The sequence below is a fragment of the Gorilla gorilla genome, chromosome 2 (genome assembly GCF_029281585.2).
Source record: "Gorilla gorilla gorilla isolate KB3781 chromosome 2, NHGRI_mGorGor1-v2.1_pri, whole genome shotgun sequence".
Taxonomy (NCBI): domain Eukaryota; kingdom Metazoa; phylum Chordata; class Mammalia; order Primates; family Hominidae; genus Gorilla; species Gorilla gorilla.
Window position 1 is genome coordinate 153,961,732 of NC_086017.1, and position 16,338 is coordinate 153,978,069.

Genomic DNA, 16,338 nt, shown 5'->3' on the forward strand with positions numbered 1-16,338 from the left:
TTCTTAAGTTATGATTTTTATATAGCCAGTTCCTGGAAAGCCCCATTATATAGAAAGACTAACCAGTGGGAAACCTTCCTGTTTCCCCTTCTTTTCTGTTTGGGAAAAAACTGAATAAAAACATTATTTTCTGAAGCCCAACGTCAAGACTATGACTCATAATTATTTATTTCTGACTTCATTCTTAAGTTATGATTAAGCTTAGACATAAAGTTAATGTAATTGATTTTTTTTTTTTTTTTTTTTGGAGACCCAGGCTGGAGGGCAGTGGCACCATTTCGGCTCACTGCAACCTCCCCTCCTGGGTTCAAGCAATTCTCCCTGCCTCAGCCTCCTGAGTAGCTGGGATTACAGGCACCTGCCACCACGCCTGACTAATTTTTGTATTTTTTAGTAGAGACAGGGTTTTGCCATGTTGGCCAGGCTGGTCTTGAACTCCTGACCTCAGGTGATCACCCGCCTTGGCCTCCCAAAGTGCTGGCATTACAGGCGTGAGCCACCGCACCCAGCCGTAATTGATATTTTTTAAAAGAATTATATACTAAAACTTCTTCATTTCTCACAAATTAGTTTAGGCCTGCCTTTAATAAGCAGTTCAAACCCAAGATTCAAGGAATAGGGATTCTGAAAGAGAGGTTTTTGTTAGGCGCATTTTAATATCTTTCTTTCTAATTTGAATTTCACTCAAATGAGCACTTTAAATATGAATTAAAATGCTATTTTAATATTATAAGTAACATAAACATATTGTAGACGACTATTGAAAAAGCTCTAGTTAAAAATTTTATGATAATGATTGGATAGCATTAAGATATTATGTCTATTGTTAAGGTGAGTAATATAAAAGGAAGTTTTAGCCAAGCTTACAGAGAATAAGGGAAAATGAGTTAAGTGAAGAACTGCTTGACAAATATTATTAGAATTTTTAGGAATAACATCAGTATATATAAATGAACACTGTGCTCATCTAAGATTATTAGTATGAACACAGGGAACATAATTGTGTTATGGTTTTCCCCAAAGCTGTGGAAAATTCGTGCACCACTAGTTTCCTTTGATTATCCACAGAAAATGACTTCAGATTTTGTGTAACACTGTCAGAATTAAAATGTTGCTGAGTAAAAACGTTTTTAGTGAATATAGCTTAATTAGAAGATGGAAACGACGTTTCTGATAATAGAATGCTGCATTTTATAGGAATGATTATGAGGAACTAGCCCGGCAATGTAAAATGTTTGCTAAGGATTTACTTGCACAAGCCCGGAATTCTCGTGAATTGGAAGTTATTCTAAACCACACATCTAGTGACGAGCCTCTTGACAAACGGGGATTATTAGAAGAAAGAATGAATTTAAGTCGTCTAAAACTTGCTATCAAATATAACCAGAAAGAGGTATGAGGCTTTCTGTAATATATTTAAATTATTTTCTCTACAGTAGTCTAGTGGCTCAGGGCAAAGGCTTTGGAGTAACTCATCTGGGTTAAGATCCTAGTTCTGCTTCCTAAAAATTGTGTGTCTTGGGATAGTTATTGAATCTGTTTGAGCTTTTGTTTTAATAATTAATTAAGAATATATACTAAAAGGGTTTAGCACAGTATTAGCATTAAGCAAGTATGCAATAAATGGTAGTTTTTATTATTTTTAGTAATATTGATTATAATCATAACATGGATGTTGATTTAATGTTTTTGCTAAATAGTTGCTACACAGGTAAGATCCTTTGTAGTAGGTACAAACTTTATAGTGAAGTTTCCATCTTGTGTTTTGTTTGTCACAGGTTGGTTTTCATTGATCTGGTTATAAATAGCCCCTTCTATAGTAATAGTGATTTCTATTTAAAAATAAAGTATCAGATATTATATTTCCTGATTCCTCTTATTTATAATTCATTGTGAAACTCAAAAGTGGAGAGGTACATGATATGATAACTAAGTTGAATCTGACTTTTCTGGCATCATCCCTTTCTATTAAGAGAAATGCCCATTTCTACTCCCCATGCATACATATACATATGATCCAGGAACTTGAATCAGGAAAATATGCATTTTAAATTTCATTTTTGAGATAATTAACTAAACAGTGATATTCATATGTAGATAATAATAATATCTAATTGATAGTATGGGATGTTGGTAAATGGTATTTATTAGGTATTACTTCTAAGACTATTTTCATTGTTAACATAGATGTTTAAATAAAACTTGCTTATCAAATTTATATTATTACAAAAATAGGGCCTGAAATATATAATGATAGAAGGCCGGATACAGGACCTTTGGTGCTAAGGGCAGAATTTTTTCTTACCTTGGTTAAAAATTTGAGCCTCACAAAGTTATTAGGAAATTGATGGAGGAATTGATGGAGGATGTTTATTGGTTAATATATTTGCTTCTGTGTTCCACAACCTAAAAGGGACATGAAGTCCTAGAAAATGATAGAATAAGGGGATTACATGGTATAAAATCAGTTAAAGTGATTTAAAAAAAGAACCTCAAAGAAAGGCATAAAGAACTAAAATTATCCTGTTTAGGAAAAAAAAATCTTAAGAGGTAATTTTCTAATGATAGCTATATCCCTGAAGGACTCACAGAGTGGAGTCCAAATGGAACCAAATGTACCATTCTAAAGAAGATGAAAGAAAAGACAAGAAGTAATAGTAATATTTGTTAGTTGAAAGGGAGATATTTTGCGATTTTAAAGATGAATGAAAATGTAAAGTAGTTTTTAAAACTAGATTTCTAAATACGATCAATGGGGAAGATATTTTCTCAAATAGTTGGTAAGCTTTGTTTAGGTTATCAATCTTGAATAGCAAACTACCCTGAAACTTAGTGGCATAAAACACTTCATAGTTATTTTATAATAATTTCATAATCATTTTATTATGCTCTTGGATTCTTAGGTCAGGAATTAGGAAAGGGCATGGCAATCATGATTTTTCTCTGCTTCTCCGTGTCTGGGAACTCATCTGGAGATAAATGACAGGGCTATAATCAGCTGGAGGCTTCTCCACTCACATGTCTGGTGTCTGAGCAGCAGCTGAGGCCTCAGGAACAGGGTGCTCAGATGGGTGAGTCCACAGAAGGTGGGGCTCCTCAGAACTCACAACAGGAACCAAGGAGAGGCATGGCCATCACAGTGGGCAGACTTTGAGGATGTGGTCTGAGAAGCCTCTGTGGGCTGGCTGGGGTACATACATGTGACCTCTGTGTGCAGCCTGGGCTTCCTCACAGCATGGTGGCTTCAGAGTGGCTTTTTACATGGTAGTTCATGGCTCCAAGAGCAGGTGTTCCAGTGAGCAAGGTGGAAGATGCATGGCCTTTTAGGACCTACCTTCAGAAGTCACATAGCATCACCTCTGTTAGAATCTACTAGTTAAATCAATCACAAGCCTGTTGAATTGAAGAGTAGGAAATTTTGACTTCCCCCTTCCCCACCTCTTGATGATGGGAAGAAAGCGTGTCCATCTTTCACTGCAGACTTAGAACATTTCTAGTTAAACTTTTTATTCCAAATACATAGTTAACATTACTGCAAATTAAATCATCATTGTATAGAGGGATAGCAAGGACAGTAATCAGTCCTGAGATTGCTTTGATATTTGGAGGAAAGGTGACACTACTAAATTTGAGATTTACTAAACCTGGTCATTGGTGAGAGGAAAAGCTGTTTCTCTCCCAGGCATTTCACCTTGAGGGACAAATTAAGATTTCCCAAGAACATTGGAATCTGAGCAGAAGAGTAAAGAATGAAGTATTGCCAAAAATAAGTATTTGCATATAACATACACACATCTTCCCATATACTTTAAAGTATCTTTCAATTACTTATAACACCTAATACAGTGCCTACACATCATTTCATTCATGTGGATTCAACATAGTACTTGCTGTGAAGAATATTCAAGTTTTGCTTATTTGGAACTTTGTGGATTTTTTCTTCCAAATATTGTTGATCCATGGTTGGTTTAATCCACAGATGTAGGACACAGAGATACAGAGGGCCAACTCTATAGTATACTAGAAATTTTCTTGAAAGCACAATAAACAACAAAACTCTGTCCAATTCTTTTTTTCACTACGTGTTAATTCTACAAATTATATTCTGTTTTGGGATAAATCATTTTAAAACAGAAGGTTGACCAAATATTATTGTGGATTACCTGAATAATGTCGTTTTATAATAATTTCAAACCTGATCACATGAGTATATATAGAATTATCAGGACCCTTAAGTTATACTTCACAACATGAGCATTATATTGGAAAAATATTGCCTATGAAATTTGTCAACTAAGAAGATTTGTAAACTTTGGTAAATTATTTTCTGTACCTGAACTAAAATTTTTCTCATATTTGGGAATATTTTTCCTTTTCTTCTCACATGAAATTCAGTTTTAATCAGGCTTAAGAGTGTCTTTAATACCTTTTAAGAAATCTGCAGTGCTTTCTTGGAGCAAGAATAGGTCTAATATTTAGCTTTTTATTGTTTTTGCTATCTTGACTTCTTGGCTTCTTGTAACTAAAATCAATAGTTTCTCTAGACTGAAGATGTCCAACATTAGTTAGTGGTATCTTTTTCTATGGATTGTGCATGCTAACTTTGAAATTTCATAAATATTATTATGAGTTTTTATATATTAAACATGAAAAAATGGCTAAGTAAGCTAATGATAATAGTTAATACTTACAGAGTGCATGCTATGAACCAGGCGCTATTCTGAGGGCTTTACCTTTAATCTTCACAACTTTATTAGTAGACACTATTATTATTCCCATTTTACAGATGGGAAAGTTGAGGCTTAGAGAAATTTAAAAACTTGTTAAAGGTCATTTACCAAGTAGCAGAGCCCAGATTTGAATCTAGGTAATCTGGCTCCATAGTCTATCCTCTTAACCTCTACATGCTTTTATTGTTAGAAAAAGGGAAAAAACAAAACTATGTTGAATGTATAGAATTGATTTTTAAACTCTTATTCAGTAAACTTTGAATATCAACCAATCAGTATTTAAAGGTTTCCTTTTACTTTTTTTCTTTTTAATGTGTGTGTATGTCCTTTTCAGTTTGTCTCCCAGTCTAACTGCCAGCAGTTCCTGAACACTGTTTGGTTTGGACAGATGTCAGGTTACCGACGCAAGCCCACCTGTAAGAAGATAATGACTGTTTTGACAGTAGGCATCTTTTGGCCAGTTTTGTCACTTTGTTATTTGATAGCTCCCAAATCTCAGTTTGGCAGAATCATTCACACACCTTTTATGAAATTTATCATTCATGGAGCATCATATTTCACATTCCTGCTGTTGCTTAATCTATACTCTCTTGTCTACAATGAGGATAAGAAAAACACAATGGGGCCAGCCCTTGAAAGAATAGACTATCTTCTTATTCTGTGGATTATTGGTAAGTATCAAGTTAGTTTGAAAGGTTTTGTCTTTATTTAGCCCACTGATTCTTTCTTGATTGATGGCATTGTGAATATTGGGTTCAATTTGCAATTTTACACTGTTCACACCACAAGAATTTGAACACTTCCATGATCACTGAAGACTTAACTAACATGTCTGTAAAGATAAATGTTCCTGAACTTGATGATAAGGAAGCATATCTCTTATTTAATATTTCTTAAATACATGGAATTTTAAAATTATTTATTCTCAGACTCTACAGTTATTCATGACTGTAAAACAGAAAATCAGCTTTAACACATGAATGCTTTTTTGGTGTAAGAATATTAAGTTTTCTTAGGTATTTTGAAACAATCTATTTTATACTGTTCTGCATTTTTAAAGTTAACTATTCTATTTCATTTATAACATTAGTTTTCCTTTTAAGAACCTATGATCTTTTTGGTTTTTGTTTTGTTTTGTTTTGTTTTGTTTGAGACAGAGTCTCGCTCTGTCGTCCAGGCTGGAGTGCAATGGCAGTCTTGGCTTACTGCAACCTCTGCCTCCCGGGTTCAAACGATTCTCCTGCCTTAGCCTCCCAGTAGCTGGGATTACAGGTGCATGCCACCACACCTGGCTAATTTTTGTATTTTTAGTAGAGATGGGGTTTCACTTCATTGGCCAGGCTGGTCTCGAACTCCTGACCTCGTGATCCTCCCGCCTCAGCCTCCCAAAGTGCTGGGATTATAGGCCTGAGCCACCGTGCCCGGCCTAGAACCTATGAACTTTTGCAGATATATCTTGCTTTATCTGTATTTTGGAAACATTATTTAAATTTAGATTTAAAGGAGTCCCTGGTGACTCATTCCATAAATCATTTCTTTGTAGTGATAGCCAGATCTCTTTAGAAATGATAGTTTTTTAAAAAGTATAAGACATTTTATTCCTGAAAATTATTTTTATAAGTATTACACTGTATAATAAATATCTTAAATCATCTTCTACAATTTTTACTCATCTTGCCCTCTGTGTGTCGGGGTGCGTGTGGAGAGTTGAGGTAGAATCACATTATCTGTTTATGGTATTTTAAAGATATTTTCTTTATTTCCCTCTGTATCTTCTACCTTGTTTTTAACCTCAGCACTTCCCATCTGTCCATCTACTATTTGCTATAGAGTAAAAGGGTAATAAAATTTAGTCTTATCTATGGCACAAAGTACTGAGTGTATTTATCTTTTGATTACTACATTCCTGATTGTTTCAATTATTTAATACTTTGATAAGTTATTTCACAATGTTCAATTTTAGCTCTTTAGCTATACAAATACTTTTTATATTTTAGAATGTTTATTTGAAAATCAGTTAATTTCAGGTAACTAGATTGTAATTAGAGTTTTGCTTTTAACAGTATTTAATCTATGATGCATTAATGTTTAAAATTAGGTAGATAAAATAATACACATCTAAACTCTAGGTTAAAGAGAATTAAATAATTCCTTCTTGTTAATATTTTTATTTCCTGTAGTTTTGCTCTTATCTAAAATTTAATCTTTTAATTTAGGAAATAATTTAAACTTTACCATATATGGTTTTATGTTGGATTGTGGGACTCTTTCAATGTGAAATATGTTTGTATTGCTAGTTGAGTAGTTAAAAAATTCCTGGAAGAACTTTACACATTAGTTTGAAGAGAATCGCTAAGGAGCACTTTCCCTATATTCATTTAAACTATTTCTGATTGTTATATATTCCTTAGTCTTAAACAGATGAAATTTTATAACATTTATCTATAACCTATTGTTTAGTAGTAAGAAAGAATATTTTCTGTGTTTTGTTAGATTTAGTTTACCCCAGTCTGTATAAGAATCAAATTAAAGTTTATATGTCTTAGCAATGAGTAAAAACTCACCGAACTAAAATAGTCATACCACTCTTTGAATAGCATAAATATTACTGCTGTCCCCGATTTTCATAATAATGGTAAAACTATAGCTCTTCCCTTTTATATGATGCTGTTTTCAATATTACATGTATATATACATGGGTACCCCCTTACACACATAATATGATTAATTTTCTAACCATATTCTACCTCACTAGAAGAATGCATGTGCATTAAGCCAGTAAAATTCCTGGAAGTATCTTCCTTTCCTCAGCACAGCTTCTGCTTTGAAACAGTTTGATCTGAATAAGCCTTGCCAAGGAAGTCTTCTTAAGCCTTTTGTGTAATTAGGTCACTCTGGGCTTTTTTTCAGTATATAGATCCAAACCGGCTCTAAGTGAGCATGGAGGAATATTTTGCTTGCTTGCCTAAATAAAGTCATTGCTTGGTTCAACTTACTATTTCAAGCAATGAACACAGTGACTTTTTAACTCATCATGACCAATTTTTGTATATTTGTTTTGTTTGCTTTCATTAGCTTTTCAGAAAAAAGTAAGGTTAGGTTATAAAAAGCAAGGTAGGTAAAAAGAGAATAATTTGTTGAGGAATGCACAGAATATTAATGGTATCCTTTTACTTAACTTTTGCTATTAAACATAATAGAATGGCTATTATAGAAATGTATTTTTTAAATGTCATGTACCTACTTTGTCTAAGCACAGGCAAAAGCAGATATGGCCCATACACTCGTGAAGCTTATGATCTAATAAAAGCCAAATAAAACCATCAAAAACTTGACTTGAGAATCATACGGAAAAATGAAAACTCAAAAATGGATTAAGTGCTATTGGTTAAAGATCATAGTGTTAGGAGAGTAAGCATATTATAGGGGCATTTGCCCTAGTCAGGGAGGTTGGGAAAGACACTTTGAGGAAGTAATAAGTGAGCTAAGATCTAAAAAATAAATAGATGTCAACTGAGAGAATTGGGAGAGGAAGCTACTCTAGGCTGAGATAAAAGCACATTCAGAAGCTCAGTGGCAAGAGAGAGAATGGTACAAAGAAGGGTCTGAGTAAAGGCTAACATTTCTGGAGCAGGGAGAACCAGGAGAGCTTGATTCAAGATGAAGCTATAGAAACATATTGTACCAGACCATGCATGGCCTTGTAGGTCAGGTTAAGTAATTTTGACTTTATATTAAGAACAAGGGGAAACCATTGCCTACCTGAAGTAGGCAAGTGACATGATCAGTTTTGCCTTTCGAAAAGATCATTCTATCTACAGGGTGGAGGATGAGCTGGGAGGATAGTGCTGTGGCAGGAGTAGATGGAGGGAAACCAATATCGATGCTGTTGCACTAATCCAGATGAGAGCTGATGGCACCTTGGACTTAGGGTGATTGTGATAGAGAAAGAGAGAAGGGAACAGACTTCAGAGATATTTATAATGTAAGGCCAGTAGGACATCGAAATACATAGTATATGAGAGGTGAAGGAAAGGGAGATTATTAAGCAATATTGGTCTTTTGGAAGAGTACTAGGCTTGGGGATTTGTGTGTTGAGGGGTAGATCCTGAGTACAGTTTCAGATATGTTGAGTTTGAAAAGCCTTTGAGATATTTTTTAAATATCCCTTTTAGGGATGTCAAGCAGACAGTTGGTCTGGAGCTTGAGTTAGAAAGGTATGCATATCTGAAAATAGGTGGTATATGAAACTATAGGCATAGGTGAGACATAAGGAGAAAGATAAATTGAGAAAAAGAGAGGACCTAAGATCAAGCCCTTGAGAAATCCCAAGATGGCTGGGATTGCTGCCTTCTAATGTTATTATTAACATTAATTCTAAAAAAAATAGACCCTAAAATATAGAATGTTGGTTATGTAGTGTTTGTATTGCTCGGATTAGTTTCAACTTACTATGTTCTTTGTGATCCAGCTTGGAAACATGCAATACATCAAGTGTATTAGCTTCATTTTTGTGGGGGTATTGCAGAGGAGCTGGGAAACTAACCAATTGGTCTTCACTGTACTTTCATGTCTGTCTTTTTTGATCAACGGTTTTCTCCAATTCATGTTGTAAGTTTTTGTTAAGAGTTTCTTTTAGGTAAAATATTGCATTTCACAGAAATAAACACATTTCTGTAAACATCTTTCTTAGTTTGATGTTTTAAATATTAACAGGAGTGTATCTAAAGTTTAAATATAAGGGTTTTTGTTTGAAGATGTTTCATAAATAAGGATTCGCACACATCAGGATCTAGAATTAGACAATAATTTTGAGTCTGCAAGAAAGTATGGTCATGGAGGATTTGTTTAATATGTTTCTGCTCCACAGCTCTGAGTGGTAGGTGAAGGTTGAACATGAGAAATATCAGAAAGCTTTCATCCCTACTCCTTCCCCAAATAAAACAGTATTTGAGTTAATAAAATGTTACCTGCCAGACTATTTCATTTAACATTTTTAGACAGTTTTCATCTATTCATTTTGAGTAAAAACATACTGAGGTGGAATTGTTAAAAATGTTTTTCCTGTCAAATCTGCAAATGTTTTAAACACGTTTTTTCTGTATAAAATATGGGTACTGCATAATTAAGATGTTTTGAACAGAGATCTTCAAGAATGTTTCTTGTGTTTCCCAGGGGAATTATTTTGCCTACTGATAAGCCAGAGAATGATTCTCATTGGCCTAATTTGATCTCCACCCATGTGTGATGCTACAGCACTCTATTCTTTTGTTACTCTGTATTCTCCCTGAAAATGACTTAATGAAGGAATGTACCATAAAATGATCCTGAATTATGTTACTGAAGTCTGGTACTCCTAAAAATATATAGTTATAGAGGAGCTTCTGGCCAAAAAAGGGAAAGTTTTTCTGTTTGCTTTGGTTTTTATTTTTGTGTATTTATTCATTTGGCAGTATTTTTTAGCACCTTGTTTGTATCAGGTACTTTTCAGGACATTTGGAAACATCGGTAAATAAAACAAAGATTCTTACCCTTGAAGAGCTTACCCAAAGTGGGGGAAAGATAATCAATTAATAATAGACCTAATAAGTAAATTATATTCAGTGTTAGAAAAGAGATAAGTAATACAAAAGAAAGGTAAAAGCAGAGTTAGGAGAATTGGGAGTGGGGGACAATTTTAAAGTTGCAAAGAGTTTGCAATTTTAAATAGGGTAGTCAGGAAGAGTGATGAGCAAAGACATGAAAAAGTGAGGTAGTTAGTCAAATGGATCTCTGGGTGAGGAGGGTCCAGCCAGAAGGAAGAGCCAGTATAAAGGCCCTAAAGGCAGGAGTCATGTGTTCAAAGAACAGCAAGGAAGCAAGGAGGCCAGCGCGACTAGAATAGTACAAGGAAAGATTAGTAGGAGATGAGGTCAGAGAGGATAGGTAATTTGGAGACTTGCAGGCCATTGTAAAGACTGGTTTTGATTCTGAGTAAAATGGGATTTAAGGGAGGGTGCAGTGCCCACTATGCACAATCAGCAGCAGTGGTTTTGCATTTTTTTGACATTCGCACTCACAGAACAAAACAGGCTGAAACCTGGTACTAGGTTTACTTAAATTTGTAGAAGTAAAATATTTGAACTTAAATATATAAACTTGAGAGCCTTTGCCATGTAGATGATATTTAAAGCCATTAGATTGGGTGAGATCATTAAAGTAGTAAGTATAGGTAGAGAAAAGAAAAGGATCAGGGACTGAGCCCCTTGCGCAGGGGTGTGTACGTGTGTGCGTGCACATCCATGTGTGTATCCGTGTGTGTCTCCGTGTATGTTTGTATCCCTGTGTATGCGTCCATGTGTGTGTATCCGTGTGTGTGTGTTTGTGCCCATGTGTGTTTGGCATTAATTTATTTGGTTTCTTACGTTTGTTCCACATCCAAAGATGAAACTTAAGGTTATTTTCTTCAAGTCGTATGAAAGTTAAGGTTATTTTCTTTCAGATTTTAAGAACTTTTCACTAAAATGTTTTTGGTTTTGTTTTTTTTTTTTCTTTTGAATAAGGCCCAAGGATTATTTATTTAATATTTTGAGTCTTAAAGTATTATTTAGTTTATTTATTGAATTAAGAAAGTGTTATCTGATTTTTTTCTTCCTTTTCTCAGGGATGATTTGGTCAGACATTAAAAGACTCTGGTATGAAGGGTTGGAAGACTTTTTAGAAGAATCTCGTAATCAACTCAGTTTTGTCATGAATTCTCTTTATTTGGCAACCTTTGCCCTCAAAGTGGTTGCTCACAACAAGGTGACTATTTACTATGTCAACTGAAGGCACAAATTAAGTTTATTTTGGAAATAGCTAAGATATTTAGCTATGTAACTCAGAGTTACATTGAGCCAGATCAGTGTCTGGTGTGTTTTCATTTTAAGCCTATCTGTGTGCACATAGTTTCCTATTTTTCCAGTAGTTTACAGGTGTTACTTACCTTTACATTATGGTTATTTATTATATAACAGGGACCATAGTTCACATTTGGTATACTTTATCTCTTTTTGTCTACACTGGGATTCTTTGAGACTGAAGTCCTTATTTCCTTATTCCCATTTTGCAAATAAGAAAAATGAAGCCTAAAAATATTAAACAACTTGTCCAAAACCACACAATAAGAAACCAAGACTGGATTTAAATCCTGCCCTGTCTAGGCATTTTCTTTCTACTAGATGCCAATTCCTTATATCTGACCTAGGTTCTTTTAGCTTATTAACCTGTATATACTTAAAATGAGAACAAAGTAACTTAAAATGATTAGTGTTAGATATCTTTATATCTGCCAGAAAAAGAGTTTCCATTCCATTCCATTTCATAATGAATGAAATTGGTTATGTAATATTTTACACATTTCAAATCATGATTAACAGCTTTAAAAGAGATGTAAATGTTATTATTTTTCTAATAACTATATATTTTTATTTAGAATTTGACAAAAATCTACCCTTATAGATAACTTACAATTTTACTTTCATCAGAATTTAAGCTCCCCCAAGCCCAGAAAGGGTAATAAATTGTGTGTTAACTATCTTTGTTTAAACCCTGAGTTTAGAATTCTTCTGGGGTGTCACATTCAAGGAACTAAAATATATAATATTCTCTGTTTTTTATTAGTTCTTAGATTATTGAAAAGGCAAGCTCATTATTTTACATCATTTTACTTTATTAAAAAATTCTGTTTAATTGATCAGTAGTATGGAATATGTTAGGTACGTTCAGTGTCTAGAGTGTGAAATTACTAAGAAAATAAAAATTGGTCATATATAGATAAATGGTTTGATAAAGGGATTGAGAGACATTGCTTTTTCAGATTGATCTCTTTCGTTCTATAAGTGGAGTACCCATATAATTTTTTATCCAAATCAGGACATTTTGAGAGTGAAAGGGGGCACTATTAATAATTATGCCAGGACAACCGGTACAGCATCTTAAACTATCCCAGGCAATGGGGACATTTGACCACTGTGTCTAGGTACAATAATGCCCTCTTTTTTATTTTGTATTTAAAAGGGGGGAAAAAACTCTGAATTCCAAGTCAAAGGAGTAGGTTAATGTAATATGATAGGGAATTAATTGACAGCACATGTACTTAACGTTTGTGTTGTGGAATTTAAGAAAACTAGCCAACATTTCATTAATAAAAAGCTTAATGATCATTTAAAAAATTATTTAATTTTCTAAAATTTAAGAGTTTCTGGAAGAACCTCTTCATATAGAGTGATAATGCCTCACATACATAATAATATTTTATTTCATTAAAATATTATTTCTATTTTTAAAAAACCCTATAAAACATAAGTGGAGATCCCCTATAAGAAGACAAAATTAAAATGGCTTTCTTTCAACAGTCAGAATATTTGCTTTTATTTTCCTAAATTGAGAGAGCTTATTTACCTTTGGCTTTTTCTTCCTAACCTTAGTTTCATGATTTTGCTGATCGGAAGGATTGGGATGCATTCCATCCTACACTGGTGGCAGAAGGGCTTTTTGCATTTGCAAATGTTCTAAGTTATCTTCGTCTCTTTTTTATGTATACAACCAGCTCTATCTTGGGTCCATTACAGGTAAATAATTAAAATTTCTTAAAGAACATTTTTTAGATGTCATTATTGTTACATCTTTCTACTTGTCCAGTGGAATACTGTTCTCTCATGATATTAAAGCTAAACTTTGCTTTTGAGAATAAGTAGCAATTAGAAGGACACAGCATGTTTATCTACTTTGCTTCTGGCTCAGTGATAATCCTTTGCTTTCAGGTATTCCAAGTTAATTACGCTGTGGTCCATTAGCCTCCTCCCCCCACTTCATAGACATAGATATGTTTAAAATATAATTACACTTCAGACAGTAGAGTAACATAAAAATCTGCTTTTTATCAAAATGAATCTCACATTTAAAGTTTTAAATATTTTAGGTTATAAGCATAAAGGAGGACCTGTGCAAACAAAAATAATCATATTTGATGATTTTTGAATAAGCTGGATTTAAAAGAATACTTACACTTTCGTTTAATAAATATTAAATGTAATAAGTTGGAAAATAGCATACTTAGAGCTAAAAAATTTACAGACGCTATGTAGTTCAGCTTTATATTTTATAATACTTTATAGTTAAAGAAATTGAGCTTTTGAGATGGGATTTGATTTGTCCAAAGTAGTATGATTATTATGTATGAGAGTTCAAGACTAAATTCTCAGTCTCTTTGCACCAAAGAAAAGACTCATAATTGGTTGCATTTACCCCACAGAATTTAGTAACTGGTTGTTTTCAGAAGGTGGGGTCAACTCTGCTAGCTCTATGTAATACTATAGCTTATTATTTCTGAAAATCTGAACAATATTCATTTTTCCTTAAGTCAAAATTTACTAACAATTTAGATTGTCTCATATTTTTAAAGGCGATATTTTAAATAAAAGGCATAATTACCTTCTCCAAACAGGGATATGAAAATAAAATATATAGGAAAAACCTGATTTGATTAGGCTTGTGCTGTCATCCAGCAACAGTGTTTCCTGAAGTGTGGCTCTCTTAACCAAGTCCTGTGAGCTGCTCTGAATTAAGTAAGTTTGGGACACACTGCATACTGTATACCTCTTGGGAATTGACAGTGCATGTTATCACATTAAAGCCTCTGAGAAAGAAATTTGTTTAACCTTGTTCAAATCATCATTACCTAAAGTCATTTAACCTCATACCTGTTTTTCATGAAATATGTGCAAGTCTCTGTATTTTTCCAAAACACAGTAAGCCATAGAAACACTGGCTTAAACTATCTGTCCTTTTGATTTATTTTTGCCACTAATATCATCTATGAATGCTTTAATCAAGAGTCTACAGTGTTTTTACATGCACATTGATTTTTTTTTTAACTGAAAATGGACGACAGAACTAGGTTTCTATACTGGAAATTTCTTTATGGACTCCTATAAAGGGTTAAAAAGGAGAAAGTATAATATTGTTTAGGAATGAAGAGTCAATTTCTGACTTCTGTTTCCAGCCAACATGGAGTAATAAGGATCGGATTTACCCTTCTATCTAAAGCAATCAAAAAGGAAAAAAGAACAAAATATATGAAACAACAGCTTTTAAGAAACTAGATATCAAGCAGTAAACAACAGTGATCTCTAAGCAACAAGAAACAAAGATCACTCCAGCTTACTGCTTTGTGAGAATTTTTATGCTATTGTGCAGAGTGGGTCAGTGCAGTCAGAGCCTGGCAGAATTCTGGATTTAGCAGCACAGAAAGAAAATTCTGGAGATCTGCAGTTGTCTCCCTTGAGTATTCAGCAGAGTACTGATTAGCATATGCATGTGAGGACACTACCTCGGGCAGGGAATGAACCATCTCATCCGACGGGATTAGAAGAATACTCAGAAGGGTCTTGCCTCAATAGTTATCTCTAGCCTACACACTGCTCTAGTTTCAACGAACAAATATTAAAAGCAAGATGTGAAAGGATTAAATTTTTTCCAAGTAACTTAAATGTGTTCATTAAAACCTATCCAAAAGCAACACAGATGTTAGAATTATCAGATAAGGACTCTTCAGCAGTTATTATTTTTGTGTTCCATATGTACAAAAAGTTTAAAGTTTAGTAGAGACATGGAAGATGTAAAAAAAAAAAAAAAAACAAACACCAAATTAAACTTTCAGAGATGAAATTTTCACTGTGACCTGAAACATGCACTGGATGTGATTAATGACAGGTTAGACCTTGTAGAAAAACACATTAGTAAACTTGAATAGGTAACAATAGAAACTATTCAAAATAAAATGGAGAAGAAAGAATTTTTAAAAATGAAAAGAGTATCTGTGAACTTTGGGACAACTTCAGGCAGCCTAATATTAATACTAATGTAATTGGAATCCCTGAAAAAAGGAGAGACCAAAAAAATTTTTTGAAAAAATAATAGCAGACATTTTCCAAATTTGAAGAAAATTATAAACCCACAGATCCAAGAAGTTCAATAAACCTGCAAACACAAGAAACATGAGGAAAATCACACCAAGGGACATCATATTCAGTGTATCACTGCTGAAAATCAGTGATAAAAAAAATCTTCAAAGCAAACAGAATAGCAGGTCATCATATACAGAAAAAGAAAGGTAAGGATGACAGTAGATTTCTTGTCAGAAACAGTGCAAGCAAGGAGGCAGTGGAGTGACATTTGTAAAGCACTGAAAGAAAAAAAAAAACAACTGTCAACCTGGAGTTCTCTACCTAGCAAAATATCATTCAAAAATGAAGGTAAAATGTAGACTTTTCCAGACACACAAAAGCTAAAAGAATACATCACTGGACACCAGCACTACAAGGAATGTTAATAGAAGTCCTTCAGGTGGAAGGACTACAGTAACATAGGGGAATATGGATCTAAACAGAAGAATGAACAAAATACAAATATACCCAAAGGGAATGTAACTACAAAGCTAAATAGATAGGCATTTTTTTGTTGTTTCTTTTGCTTTTATGAAGGATGCCAGCTAATCCACTTCAGCAGATACAAGAAACATGATTGGGCATAAATCAGTAATGCTTTATATTTTAAAGAAAAAAAGACATGAAGATAGAATCTGTAC

At 33.7% G+C, this 16,338-nt stretch overlaps 1 protein-coding gene across 4 annotated transcripts in view; it reads left to right on the plus strand.

Moving 5' to 3' along the window:
- Positions 1 to 16,338, plus strand: part of TRPC1 (transient receptor potential cation channel subfamily C member 1) — an 83,941-nt gene that overhangs the window by 55,739 nt on the left and 11,864 nt on the right. For 3 of the 4 annotated variants that reach the window (XM_004037789.5, XM_004037788.5, XM_055383155.2), the window contains 4 exons: positions 1,198 to 1,393; positions 5,065 to 5,401; positions 11,374 to 11,513; positions 13,178 to 13,321. In XM_004037789.5, coding sequence (XP_004037837.1) covers positions 1,198 to 1,393; positions 5,065 to 5,401; positions 11,374 to 11,513; positions 13,178 to 13,321 — 817 coding nt within the window. Of the gene's footprint in view, positions 1 to 1,197; positions 1,394 to 2,920; positions 3,072 to 5,064; positions 5,402 to 11,373; positions 11,514 to 13,177; positions 13,322 to 16,338 lie in introns of those variants that run through there. The other variant, XM_055383156.2, reaches the window with a different exon arrangement.